The sequence below is a fragment of the Tetrao urogallus genome (genome assembly GCF_951394365.1).
Source record: "Tetrao urogallus genome assembly, chromosome: 8".
Classification (NCBI taxonomy): domain Eukaryota; kingdom Metazoa; phylum Chordata; class Aves; order Galliformes; family Phasianidae; genus Tetrao; species Tetrao urogallus.
Window position 1 is genome coordinate 3,703,961 of NC_136821.1, and position 15,000 is coordinate 3,718,960.

The following is a 15,000-nucleotide window of genomic DNA, read 5'->3' on the forward strand; positions in this document are numbered from 1 at the left end:
TTATTCCCTCTTGCTGCCCGCCAGCAAGGCCAGGGGCACCTGCCAAAGCTTTTGCTGTAACTGAGGCTACGCCAGCTTGTTCCTCCTCTCATATTGAGTTTGAGTGTGGCAGTGAATGTGCAAAGTTGCAAACCCACTGCACCCCAAACCATAGCCCACATCGTGCAGATGCCACATGCTGAATGTATTACTGTAAAATTCTGGGCTCTTTACTCCTTTCTTTCATGGAGAAGACCTGCAGTGTTTCTTTTAATTCAAGGGCCTCGTGTTCTTTCTTTCTTCCCTGCCTGTGCTGTATCATCTCGATAACGGAAAGTTGTCAGAAATCAATTCTTCTTCCCCTAATTGCATGGGTGCGATAAAAGATCACACGTGGAATCGGCGAGAATTTACACACACGCGCAAACAAATAGCCCTTATCAATTCTCGTGAAAAATCAGATAAACCCATTATCTCACGTTGTACGTAACTGTGTGTGACAAGAGCGTGGGGAAGGAGATACAGGAGCATGAGGAACTGCAGTGGAAGTCACGATGAGGAAATGCAGAAGAGAAAAAAAACCCAGATTGCGGAAATTTATCTGCAGATTTCTGGTCTAAGGGAAAACGGTGTGCGCAGAGATAGCACCCTGCCCCACTGCCTGGTTTGAATGTAGAGCATCACTGAACTCAAAGAGCTTAAGAAAGGAGTCTGTGGAGAAAAGCTTGTTTTGTGTGCACCGTGTGCCCATCACTGCACTGCCACATGGCTGCCCACCCCAAGGACCTTTGCTCAGAAATGTGTCTCTGATAGTACAGCCAGCTTACTTTCTTCTGGGAGGTGACAGTGATGAATCAGCGAGCTGAGCACAAGCCCCCTGCAAACTGCAAAGAAGAGGAGCCTATGAGGGCATATTTTTAATTGTAGCACCTCGTGACTTTCCGTCTCAGCAGTGCCATACAGAATTTGTGTAGTTCATTTGTTCAACTTTAAAGGGAATTCAGAATTCAGAAGTGTTTAATACACAGACTCTCGAGAACGCAGTTTCTTTAATACACAGTGAATCTATACCCAAGTCATATTTTGCTCACACTGCAGAATAAATTTATCCCACCAGGAATTCAGGTGTAGAAAGGCAGCAGAAGATGAAAGTGCTCCACCTCGAAATCGCCTTTGAGTACTCAAAGCTGTTATTAGCCTCAATGGGCATCCCCAGCAGAATCACAGAACTGTAGGGGTTGGTTGCTTTTCCTTTCCAGATGGCTACACATGCAGCATCACGTAAGGAAGACAGAGGTCGATCGTTTTCAAAAGTATCCTGCTTGCGTCACCCATAAAATCCTCCATTTCAGGGAAATCTCAGCAGGTTCGTGCTTCTCTGCCACCTTGTATGGGGAAATAGCAGAGAACTGGGCTCTGGCTTTGTGCTAAGTGGGGATTGAGTGGCTACAGGAAAACTTCATCTCTGAAAAGCAACCGATTCTGGCAAATGTAATCCTAAAAGGTGAAAGTGTGGGGTAGATAAGACAGACTGAAAGCAAAGGCTTAAAATGCAAGTGTTTATACAGCCTGAACTGAAAGGTACCAGATATGATAAAAAGCCCACAGGACGTACAGTAACAGTTTTAAAATGGATACTTTTTAGAAGCATGTAAGGAAAGTTATCCAATACTCCCAAAGAAAAGTGTTCACCAAAAGTGCCGTACAGATGACAAATGGCCAATTGCCATGAATGTGTGTGTAGGTTTGTCTGATTAAGTAGAAGCTGACACCTTGACTTCTTGAACATCTAAGGCAAAAATAAGAGTCTGACTTCTTTTTCATGCAATCCAGAGTTATGTTTGAGAGGAGATATTAGTTTATTTTGAAGAGTGAACTAGAAAGTTGATGGAATACTCTGTGAAATTCAGATTTAAATGCAAACTGGAAGGGGAGTTTGGAAGCATCTGTCTTATTTCATCATTCATTCGTTGGTGAAATCTAATCTTGAAACTTCTTCCAGCAGCCAGGAATTTGGGATATTGAATCGTTTCAATGGAAGATGCACTATTCCTTAATCCTTGTTTCTGAGAGGTTGCAGAAATTTTCACCATATCATAGAGATGTCTCAATTGTGAAAATCCGGCTCCTGTAGTGAGCATCACTTGCAGCTTTACTACTTGCACATACATGGAGTTTGCCTTTTTGTAACACTTCAGATCTAGTATTCTGAAACCACAATGTTCAGAGTCTGATCTTGCAGGTGGAGAAACTGAGGCAGAAAGCAAATACCCAAATCACATGTGCCTTTTGTGATGTGTTCTTGCCCAGCTCTGATGACTGCGCCAGTCTCCTCTTGCTTTTCCCGTTCAAGTTTCAGGTAGCTGTGGCCGTGGGACAGAGAGGAGCAGTGGCATCTGTGTTTAAATCAGGTACTTAAATTTTCATTAGCCGATAAGTCTGATGAGTTGGTGGTGGAGCGTTTTTTATCCTTGCAGAAGATTGTGTTTCTGCCAATCATATTGGAAGATACACAGACGGTAGTGAAGGTGTTAGATTTTGAGTGGTATTTTTTCTCATCTGGTTTCAATTGCCCAGGCTGCTGATTAGTAGCTGAAGCATTTTGCTCATTTGGTATCAGCAGTGTAATAAAGCAGAGGAGAACTATCTCAGAAATACAAAAAGCTAAAATATTTTGTGATCTGTTTTCACTCAGATGTGTGCTTCAAATTGCATTCCTTCACTTGAGGGAAATCATTTCAGTTACTCCGGTCACAGTAGAAAGCAGTCCTCTTTTTGAATGCCTTTTTTCATTAATGTAGATATGTTTCTCAGATGAGAAACGATGTTTCTTCTAATTATGGTTACATGTAGTTAATTTCCTTTTTAAAAAGCTCGGTGTGAAAGGCAGTTTCCTTTAAAAAAGGGGGAAAAAAAAAAGAAAAAAAGTGATGTTCCTGTTGCCTTAGCAACAGATTTATTTATTAGGGTCTGAAATGACATGAGTTAATATACCACATACCTGCTGATCGGCATACTCTCCTATTTCAGCTCCAGTTGACAATTAAGTCCTGGACAGCTACAGCCAGGGGTTAATGTTACTCATTAGGAGAACTAGGTCATTACTGGGAAATCAAGGCACTTAAGGCAGCATGGATAAAATTCAAAATTCAACATCTCAAGGAGTGAGGGGTTTTATGTTAATTAACCTTATTTTCCTTTCATTAAAAAAAATCTTTCATATATGCATATGACAGTGGATCAATTAATTGGGAGGAAAAAAAAAAAGTAAGCTGTAGTTTACTTTCCTAGTTGTCTTCATTTCCTTTGGAAGGGTTTCATTATTTTATGGAAAATTCTTATGTCTATATGATGAGTAAAAAGGGTATTAAAATTAAGAAGGGAATCATCATGGAAATCAGCTTTACCACAAGGGAGTGAGCAAATAAAAGCCTTGGAAATGAAAATAAATAAGCTTTGCTAATACCTCACCTAAGGAGCAGCGTATAAGCCCATCAGAGCTTGGAGATATTTAGAGGTACTTCTTTGCTTCTTTATTAAGCAGTTACATAGTTATTTGACCTTCAGAAACCGAAACTTTAGAGAACTGAATCCAAGTTGTTGGTAAATATTCTATTTACGGAAAGCTGTTCAGTGATGTAGCACACAGTAACTCCTGTGGTTAGCAATCGGTTTCTGGTTTCCAGTAAAATTAAATATATTCTCTGAAAGTTTTATTAAGATATCTGAGTGGGAGTTTTAACTTGATAAGTCATAAGTGATTTAATAAAGCTCTCCAGAAAGCCTTTATTTACTAACTTTTAGCAGACTTCGTTCTGATATTGAAGAACTTAATAGGCTGAAAAAGAATCGTATTAAAATAAAAGTTTCTTTTTTACTCACTGCTCCCCCAAATGCATTCAGTTCTTTCACTTCTACTAAGCACTGTGCTTTCTTTTCGCTGTTCAAGCTCTGCAGCCCTGTTTTGCTCCTTATTACGTGTGGAGAAATTTGGTGTCAACCCTTTTTCCACTCCCATAAAGTTGAGGTTAAAGCACATCCTACCTGGGGTGCACATAGTGAGAGCAGTAAGCAATTGTAAAAGCAGTGTTATCTGCCCCAGAAGCGAAAGTCGAGCCCTGTGAGTGCTCTTCTGCTACAGGGGATGCTTTTGCATTTTAAAGTAGAAGGCAAACAGCATCAGGATTCTACTTCAAATGTCATATCTAGAAACCTTCCTTCTTTGTTTCCTCTGTCCTACCCAGCTGCTCATAGTGCAGCCACTTCAGTGCTGTCCTCTGAAGGCTCTCGTGACAAGTGTTTCAGCCATGACTGAAAAGATGATCTTGACTTAAGCATAGGACTGGAAAAATTGAGAACTTAAATGTCTGGGATCAGTGTACCTAGGTTTGACACAAAAGCTCCAGTAAGCTTGTCTCTGCCCTCTTATGATGTCTTTCTCCTCTGAGCAACTGCAAAACCCAGTTCTTTTAGCAGGAACGCATGTGTACTGGTGGGATGAAGGAGTCCTTTAATGGCTGTGAAGGAAGAGGGCTTACACTCTTCCACCTGTTGCCATCAAAGTCATCTTTCTGTCCCTTTCTCCCAAAGTCATCTTGACCTTTCTCTTTCAGACATCTTCCTTTTCTCTTTTCCAGGCTCAATTCCACAGGCATGTCCTCCTTTCTATTCCCATTTGCAGCAAATCTCATTTTCCTCTCCCACAGTTTCTCACCATTTCTCTTGTCTAGAAGTTGCCATCACTCTCCCTACCTTCACATGGTACTGTGCTATTTGATTCCTGCTTGCTCATAAGTCTCATTGTCCAACCTTACTGCGTTGCCCTCTTAATCTCTCCCATTAATTTTCTTAATCAGTTTGTTACCTTCTTCCTTATAGGATCAGACCTGGTCTTACATCATTTTGTCTCCCACCCTTTCTATCTTTACTCAGCTGTGCTATTTTTGTAGAGCTGGTCAAATTGATTGGATCTTATTCATTCCTTTTGCTTTTTGTGGTTCACTTCTGAGAGTTTTAAGTCAAACTAGAAGAGCGCACTTTACCATTAGCACTTTCTGCCTCTTCGTCCCCTATCTTCTACCATTGTCTTTTTCTTAGGAAATCTTCCTCTTTTTCTTGTGATTTTGTATTCTTAATGCATACAAACTAATTCTTTATTCTGAGAAGTCCGATGATGTTATTCTGAGTCCAGGAGAGGAATCCGTGATAGTGAAGACAAGCTCTGTGTTTTCAGTTCAGATGTTAGATTCGGCCTGGGTTTCAGCAGCCTGACTGATCTGAGATGTGTCCAAAATGTGGATATTTTTAGGAAGATCTTCACAAGGGCAATAAAAAGCAATTCTTTGACATAAAATCAAACCCATTCATATATTCAGTTCTTGCTCAAAGAGAAAACGAGGCTTGAATGCATAGAACAGAGGCTTCTTTGAAATGTAATGTATGCAAGATATGCGCTGCAGTTGCATTAGGTAGTGGGACTTTTAAATCTTGTTCTTTGGCTGTTCTGGAAAATTTTTGGCAGCATTTTTTCTGGAAGATCATAGTCCAAGATAGCTTCAGTCCTGGGAAACATCATAAACAAGGACAGAAGAGGTTTTGTGATAAGTCCTGGGCGAACTTAGCAGACAGAGCCACCAGCTCCCTTTGTAATATGCAGCACCCATCACCAAAGCATGCAAACACCTTCTGAGAGACAAAAATCAAGTTGTTCGTCAGCCAATGATCTAATATTCTTCTTTACTTTCACCAGTAATGGGGGGTTATGTTTATTCTGCTTCTTCCCTCAAAGCTCCTTGTAATTAATTTCTTCTTACTGCACTGCAATATGTAATTTTCTTCTCTCACTCTCTTCTTTTCCTCCCCACTTTCCTCTTCTCCTTTTCATCTTTCTCCCTTTGTCTTCTCTAATCTCTGCTTTTTCTTGCTTGCAGTTGTGTGAAATCTTGACTCGACGAAATGAGTTCATTCCTTGTTCTGAAAGCTGTGAGATGTGTAGTTGTGTTAATCTCTTTCACTAATGAGTTTCAAACCTTGGTCTTCTTGCCAAAAGAGTTCCTTCTTAGGAGCTCCATCCTTGCAGAGGGCAGCTTCACAAATCCAAGAAGCAAGAGTTATCTTCGGTAAGTGTTCTCACTCCCCTCATAGTAGTCATTAGTGACCAGGACTCGGTTTTGACCCAGACAGAGCTTTTGGGAGATTATTCAGTAAGTCGTAGTTTGGTGATATGAGTTCACTTTGAACATTAGAGAGGAATGGACAGTGTTGTTCCCCAGGGTTCAGTATGGTGGATTTTCCAATATCAGGCAAATGTGTAAGAGAGTATTTTTCACATAGTGACTTATGTTAGATTCTTCTGTTCTTCCAATGAACCACCTGAGAAAATTCTTAGCCACTTACTATCATATTCGTAGCCATCTATTATTACCAAGGCATGATTTGTATAGTATGTGGAATTAAAATGGTGTATACTAGGTATGATTATCAGGGCTGTCAGCATCACTCACATTCTTTATCTTGCTTACTGTGAGTCCCAACAACAGGGAACCATTTGTCATATTACCTTTGGAACACAAAAGGAAGTTCATTTCTATTTTTTTTAAATAAACTAGTTGAGGTAGTCCATAGCAGTTAGTGGATTCCATGGCAAATGCAACAGAAATGGTTTTCATCTAAATCCTGCACTTGTGAAAAGCTAGGTTAACTAATTTGGAGTAAAAGAACTGAAAGAAAGGCATCTGAATAAAAGTGCATTGATTTTTACACCAATGGAACTGAGACCAAAGAGCGGTCTTTGTCTCCAAAGGTTAATCTCTCTTTAGGAAATAAGCAGGAGGCTCAATGACTGATGGTGATCCTGAGGTTTCTTTGGGTGGAGAATGCGTAATATTTTATTTTGAGATTTCTCTTCATGAATTGTGAGGGGAGAAGAAGAAGAATCTAAACAATAAACTCCCAAGGTTCTTTTTTTATGAATCTCCTCGAGATAATGCAAGATAGGAGAAAATGCTTTTCCAGCGTAAAGCAAAATGCCACCCATTTTTCTCAGACCAGCAATTTAAAAGAAAAAAAAAAAAAAAAACAGAAGGTAAAATACACACTCCTCACTGTAAATAAGTCATGGGCTACAGTTGAAAATAAAACATGGTGTTTGCCAGTAGTGTTCAGCTGCTTTGTGCCTGTGCCCTGCCAGCACTGAATCCCTTGACGTGCACAGGTGTTTTGCAAGCACAGGTGAGCATCAGGGACTTTTTTACTTGCAGGACCTCCAAATTGCTGCCTGGAATTTATTCTTCAGCATCTTTTTTTTTTTTTTTTTTTTTTTTTTTAACATTTATGCTTACACAAAAGCATTTTCTTCTAGCTGACTCCATTTTCTGTTAACTGAGGGGGTATTAGATGTTGCGGTAACTTTTGATGCTGATGATGCCAGACAATGTTTAGAGGCACAATTACAGCAGAGACATTTTGTAAGCATATCAGCTGAAGAAGAAAACTCATTGGACCTAACTACATATTTACACTGTACCTCTGCCTCACATTGGAGATGTAAAAAGATGGGAAAAAATACTGTGATAAATTGAATAAATGGAAAGCAATTAACTTTTCCTTCATGTTTGCATTCCCATAGTTATTTCTTTTTCCCCTGTTTCTTTCCTAACAGCTCTTTCCTGGACAGTAATATTTCCTCTTTTGCAGTTATCGGGAGCATTGTTACCAGAAATTTGCTATGAAAATTTCTTAATTTTTTTTTTGCTCCTTTTTTTTAACGTCAACATAGAAAATGTATAACTGGAATCATTTGATTGAGGAAAATCTTCTGCTCACCATGAAAATAATTATTTAAATGTATTTCATCACTATGCTGAATAGGCTTGCAATACAAGTCCTCTCACTTTAGGAAGAATATTGTTTTCCAGAAGTATTTACTGACTCTGACCCTCAGCACACTTCTGGAGATGAAAGCTCCTGTAAAGCTGCATCGTACAGATGAGGAAACCTGGGCAGAGCGCTCTCATGGGAAATCAGTGTCAGGAAAAGACCAGAACTCTGTAATTCTCTGTTCTGAAGGCCATGCTTCTTTCCTTGTAACTACACTGTTGCTTTCTAACATTATTGGATTATAATTAGCCTAGATTCAAATTTTACTGACCTCAAAATGTAATGCAAAATATCAAGGCGCATTCTAGTAAATAGTGCAGTTCAGTCTTAAATCACTGATCATTTTTCTCTAGGTCAGTTTTGGCGTGAAGCCCCATTTCTAGTTCAGAGTGTGCATTTCAGGGCTGCCCCAATTCTTCATGTGCTGCCCTTTTTTTCTTGAGAGTGAGATAGAGGGTCAGCAGGAGGCTGTTGTCATACGAGTCCTCCTATCAGCCCATGGCATCCTCCATCGCCTTCCCCAGGTCTGCAGTGTGTCAGCCAAACAGGTAGAGAACCTCAAGTTCCTGCTTTTATCACCCCAAGAAAGAACATGACTGGGATAAGGGCACCTTCCAGCTTCTGGCTCTGCTTGCAGTAAATGTGTGGGTCTTGCCTTGCTGCCCCCCCTGCTCTCAGCAGCCCCTGTTGTTCTTCTCCTTCATTGTCTCAGAAATTTGAAGTTTTTCAATGGGTTGCATGGGTTTTCTACCTCCTCGTCCTTGATTCTTTTGTTCTCTATCCTCTTTGCACCATGCTTCTCTTCTAACATTGCTGAATGTCTTTCCTCTTTTTATTCCTTCTGTTCCATTCTTCTTCTTTAATTAATGTGCAGTTTTATTTTTGCTTCCTAATTTATATCTTTACTGATATTTTTCTGACCTTTTCTCTGCCACTGATAGTGTTCTGAAATGCTCTCGGCAGCTTCTATTTCCATCAGAGCCTGACTCTTCTGTATTCTTTCCTTTCTTCCCAACCTTCTCCCTTTTCCTATTTCTTTTCTCTGTCTCCAGAAATGCTGCCCAACCTCATAAATAATGAAGAATTCTTTAGCAGCCTCTTCTGTGAGCCATTTTCTGTCAATAACTGCATATAGCCAGGAATGTGTTTCACCTCTTGCTGTATATTTTAGAAAAGTGCTAAAATGCTACTTTTACTTCTGAAGATTTTTTACTTGTTTTAGTAATGCCACTTCTCACCTTTGCCTGTCTGACATTCAAGAGATTTTATGAAGTTAGCAGGCAACAGGAGATGCACACAGGTTGGAAGGTGGGTTCCTTACCTGATGCTTACCATAGGTTGCTCCTCTGTGCCTTGGAACTAATGCTGCTGTTCCTCTCCGGGCTCTCAGTGTGTTCTACTTACTGTTGTGTAAGAAATGTTTTGAATTGCTTGGCTTTCAAGCACTGTCTGAAGTGAAATATTACTGTGTGCCCTTCACCATTTTGAATTCTCTACCACTGAAATACTGCAAATCGGCCATGCTAAATGTCTTAAGAAGATTAAGATCAAGCTTTTTAATATTGCATTTAGCTGAGCTCATTTGTAACCCTTTCAGACTGTGGCCCACCTTGGGAGATGACAGGACCAGAATCGTTGCAAACTTTCATGCAGCATTATCTGAAATATTTAGAATTTCTCCCTGGCTCAGCACTTTCATATTACTGACTTACTTACACAGATTTTAAACTGGATTTCTTTTTAATACATTGCATTCATTTTGTGGCTTAGAGCAAGTTCTGTCTCTCTTGCCCAACTCTTTGCTTTCCAATTGCATTGCTGTATGTGTCTTTCTCCAAATTCTAAATAGCTGGGATTGTCACCAAGTTTAAGTTTATGTATACTTAAAAATGGAAGCTCGAATCACAGAAAACCACCTGGGTCTCATACTAAATTTCACTTAAATTCAAGAGACGAATATGCACAGAATAGTGCATAAAATTCTGCTATTCCTTTTATTTCTTTATCGTCCCCATGTATTTTCCATCACTGGTCAGGGTGTAGGTGTCCTGCAGCAGCAAGGATTAACTCAGGTTCAGCTGTCTTGTATGCAATCTCCTTCCAGGTCCAGCAAAGGGCAAAGCTCTGGGGTTTCCTGAAAAGCAGAAGAGTGTTTTGAAGACTTTCACCACTGATTGCACAGAGGTGCATCGCTGCAGCGCAAAGAGGCTGTGGTTTTAAATCATTTTAGACTGAAAAGAGGGATGTCAAGTCATCAATTAATCCTGACAGTGTCCTTCTGTAGTGAAAAAGTAATACTATCACACCCATGTTCTAAACAGAAAATCTAAGGTGGAGATAAGAGAGGCTTGATAGTGATGGGGAGTAATGCTACAGCCCTCCCATTGCTCACCTGGGGACAGTCCTGAAAGTTTTTTTGGTTTACAAGGGGAAGTTACCATAAATCAGGATGAACTCTGATCCCACTCCCTGACCGCTACACTTCAAACGTGTTTGGGACAGAAAAATTAAAAAGCTTTGAGTAATTCTGGGTTAAAAAAAAAAAGTTAGTGTGCAGTATTTAAACCTGGAGACTGAGCAGCTCCAAGAGCATTGTACTCAAATGCAAATATAGGTATGAGCAGGAAGCAGATGGTGCCTGTGTCCACTTTGTGGAAGTTTGCAGCTGGAGTTTGGCCATTCTGGTGCTTTCATGTTCTTAGGATGAAATTTAGACTGCATTCATACCATGCCCAGTTCTTACTTTTCCTTTACCAGATGCAGACCATTTCTAGTAAAAATCCAAGAGCATTGCAAATACCTAAACTAAATAGCTAAGCCAGACCCTGGAATCAAATTAGGTTAATTTTCCCCAAAAGGTAATATCTCGAAAGAAAATTTTTTTTATCAGGCTTCTATAATATTTTGCAGTCCTTCCTAAGGAAATGGAGAATATATAATTAATACTGTTTAATAAAGCTCCAAAATGCAACAGATGCAGCCAAAAGTGCACGTCATTTTGAGCAGATCTTTACAGAACAGACATTCCATATTGTGTTCATCTTTTTCCACGATCACTGCTATGACAATCTGGTGTGTTTAGCAGTTGTTGCTGAGTAAGGCAGACTGGATTGTATATGGCTTTCTCCATGTCAGCCAAGAAACGTAGCGCTCTTTGGTGTGGTAAAGAGGTGGTCTTGTGTTAGTTAGTCCTTTCTACCAGGATCTATGCTAACGTACAGGTGTAAGAAGGCATTGCCACCTGTAGGTGCACATGCCAAAAGCTTGCTTTAGTTTGTAACAGAAATGAGTGAAAATGAAACGGCTGCACTTTGGAAAAGTCACAGGAAGGGATGGTATGAGCTGCTGGGGAGAAAAAGATGGCAAAGTTCACAAAATGGGTCACTGAAACCTCCGAGTATTTTATAAAAGCCAGATATTTCAGAGGAGATGAGGAAGGAGGATCACCTACATCAGAAAACCCTGAAGAAAGCCTCCAGTGCAGAGGAAACATTTCCTCTTTCAGCATTCCTTCTGGGTGCCAAATTTTCCTTCTGTTCCTCCCCACCTATTAAACAAAGCTGCAACTTCCAATTCCTATCAGTTTTCCTAAATATGTGCAGCTTATGTGGCTTCTCCGAGCTGCGAGGCTTCACGTTCTCCTGCCAGCTCCTTGACAATGTGGCTCCAACAGCATCCTCCACTTTTGGCTGCCTCTGGGACCCCTGGTCTCTTCTGGAAAGGGAGAGGGAAAGCATTTCCTTTTCTGGAAGGACTTTTTGTGACTGAGAAGCCGATAGCGCGGCTGTGAAAAGCTTGGAAGGATCCATGTGAGCTCTGTCTGTCGGGGCCCATGGTGAATGGGAAGCTGCGGGCCTCAGTGCTCCTCAGGATCGCTTACGCACATCATGAGCACCTACCCGAAAGGGAAACTGAGGCAATCAGAGAACAGGGAATAGGCTTGGACTGATAACTTACCTGCCAGAAACAGGTGGATCTCTCATTTCAAGCAGCTCTTGTGTTTTTGCAGCTAAAAGAAATTCTCTGTCCGAATTCTCTCTTATCCATTTCAGTTACTGGAACCACCGTGAAGACTCCTGGTTTGCAGATGTGAAACAAATTAGGAAGCTTATGCTGTTGCATTCCTCTTTATTATTTGGAACAAAACAAATCTGGGAGATGCAGAACTTCTTAAAGTAATTATTGTCTGGCTTTCTTTTAGAAAAAAATGCATCTGATTCAGAGAACTTCCCGGCTCCTGACAATTTTTGCCGCCTAGGAAAGTCATATTAATTATAAGATTAATTTGTTTTAATTCCCTAAACCAAAAATATTGACTGAATGAGAAATTAACACATGTAGAGCTGCAGATGTCATTTGGTTTCAGATTTCCTGAACGATATAATTATTAATCTTTCATATAGCGGTGTGACAAACCTACAGATTCACTCTGGAAAATCAGTCTGTGAAGAAAGACATCAGGGCCACTGAGCTGTAGGTTTTCCCTTAGCACAGGAAGGAAAACAGTGGAGTTTTCTAAATAATAAATAAAACCAAAATATCTTAAAGGCATATGGCGCACATCTGTCTAAAATACAATAATTTAAAGCAGAATAATTAGATGTGAGATGTATGTAATATTCACCTTAGCTTGAGGAACTATCTTATTTTGTTTTTAATATAATCTACCAAATTTTGGAGATTTAGATCATCTGTGCTATCTTTTTAACCATTTAACTGTCTTGGTAAAGGCAGTAGACAAACAAATTGTTTTTTTCCACTTTGTTATTAACCAAATTTGGTTTTGCCTTCTATTAGTTCTATCTTTTCTTTTTCACCTGAAGCACCAAAGGGATCAGGAGCTTTCCATCGGTACACAGATTCATGACATTCTGTTTGGGGAGATCCTATTTTTTTAGCAAAAGTATTTTAGTAACGTGTTACTCCTGAAAAAAAAAAAAAAAAAGTGAAATGTACTATAGGATAAGGATGCAATCTCCTATAAAGAATAAGCATATTCTGGAAAGAAGATTGTATACATAAGGAAAAACTAGAAATGATCCTGGCTTTTTCCCGCCTTATCCTTTCTCTAGTGTGATGTTGCATTGTTTGAGGACAGGGAAGAGATACTAGCATCGCATGAAGCAGCTCTGTTCCTGAGTGCTGGGTCGAGGAAAATATTCAAGCATGCTGTATAAACAAAGAGGGAATTTATACTCGAAGTAGAACTGAAAATAAATACTGTTCTGGTAAACAGAAAACAATTTCAGAAGTAAACACAAGTGATGCTGAGATAAGTTCTGTTTATTTCAAGGGAACATGACAAAGATCCTGAAACTTTCTTTAAAGTGCTGCTGAAACTGAAGGAGCAGGAGCTACCTTTTCACGTGTCCGTCCTTGGGGAGACTTTCACTGATGTTCCAGGTACTTTTTACTTCTGTTTTTTAAATCTTTATCATAAAGTTACCACGAAATAGATAATTCGGGGGGGGGGGATCTTTCCTGCATTTTGCTGTGTTAGTGGAAACAACTTATTTTAATTGTTTTTACTTGGGATATTAAATAATACTGATAGGTTGCGCAATTAAAATGATTAGAGACAGCAAGCATTTTTCGTTCTCCTTAGCAGTGCAAAACCATATTTATAACTTGTGTTTTATTAGCACATCCGTATTTATCGTAGCATCCAGATAGATGGAAGTGATTGGGTGGTTCAGATCAGAAATAAAATATTTCAGCCTGGGTCACTCATCTGAAACCCAGACTGAGATTTTAGCAGGTGAAAGCACTTAGTTTCCTTTCAAACATGAGGTTAAGAAGTTGTCCGAGAGCTTCTGGTTTGTGTCTTGTGTGAAAGTGATCATTAATCGTTAATATTTTTCTACCACTCTTTTGCACAGTCCATCCTTCCCTTGGTTTCTGACTCTGCAAACAGTTTTATCCGTTTGCAAAAGAAATGGGGTTTATCCTGTGTATGCACTGCTTCGTGTCTGAGAGCTTGTGGTGATAAACAGAACGATCAGATCCCGCTATGGGTGTGCATGCAGTAAATTAAAACTTTTAAAAATGTGTATCAGCCACAGGTGAACCGAAATATGGGGTGTTTTAGGTCATCTGTGTTTTCCAAATTGAAGACTTGTATCCCTCTGCTGCTTCAGTGTGTAGAATGGCACTTGGGACCGGGCAAAAATCTGTCTTTTTGTCAGTTCTGTACTATCTGTTACCTCCTGGACTGTTAATTTTCAATTCTTTTAATTTTGATTTTGCTGTTTGTGAGACTGGCAAAATGGATTGGATCCATATAATGTTTTGGTCCCCACCTGTGGCCAGGCTGGATTGCACAAATAAGCCGTAATTTGGTAGTAGGAAGTTCTTTGTGCTTTCTGTCCACTTCTTTTCAGATAGTTTTCTGAAAGCCCGTTTTTGCAAGCGGGTCTTATCACTGATCACAAGGCAACATTGCTTTCCAGACTGAGCACACCAGATTTCTTAGAAGGAGAAATTTCTAAGGAATATGTGACAGATAGGAATATACGATGGTGCACTGCGGGAACAGATTCTATTGACACTCATTTTGGATGTTGTTACATATCTCATTTGTGGCTTCAGTACTTATGAATAATGTAGATCATCCTAAATTTATGCTAGTATATCAAATCTATATGCCGCACCTCTTGTCTTGTCAATTCATTCATCCTCATATATAAATAGAGTCTATATAAAGGGCAGCGTGGTGAAATGTGTCTCATCACCATGCATTTGATAGGGCCATATTCATACAAATGACATATGCAGGTCATTGCTAACAAGTACCAATAAAACCTGTTGCACATGCTTTGCTGAAAATCTATTTAAGAGATTTTTTACAGACTTTTTTTTTTTTTTTTAATAAATTGTTGGTACAGCATTTTTGTTCCCTCCAATTATAGGTTCAAATTCCCTCAGTTTTAAAGGTGTCATATTTACATTTAAGTAAAAAAAAAAACCAACTTCTGAATTCAGTAATCATTCATTTATTTGACAACCCAATTTTTCAGTACCTCGCTGAAGTGCTTGGTGAGTATCAAGTAGAAAGTAATCTATCCCTTTCAGTGATGCTAAAGCTTGTTTGTAGGTTGTAGGGGGATCAAGAGGTGAGACTTAGGGCATTGGTGCCTGACTCTT

The 15,000-nt window shown here is 39.6% G+C and overlaps 1 protein-coding gene across 7 annotated transcripts in view; it reads left to right on the plus strand.

Annotated features, from left to right (window-relative positions):
- GTDC1 (glycosyltransferase like domain containing 1) overlaps positions 1 to 15,000 on the plus strand; it is a gene marked incomplete at both ends in the record, with an annotated part of 111,482 nt that overhangs the window by 82,123 nt on the left and 14,359 nt on the right. For 6 of the 7 annotated variants that reach the window (XM_079539340.1, XM_079539341.1, XM_079539344.1 and 3 more), the window contains one exon: positions 13,151 to 13,260. The exons of the other annotated variant lie outside the window; for it this stretch is intronic. In XM_079539340.1, the coding sequence (XP_079395466.1) occupies positions 13,151 to 13,260 (110 nt within the window). The remainder of the gene's footprint in view (positions 1 to 13,150; positions 13,261 to 15,000) is intronic. 7 annotated transcript variants of the gene reach the window in all.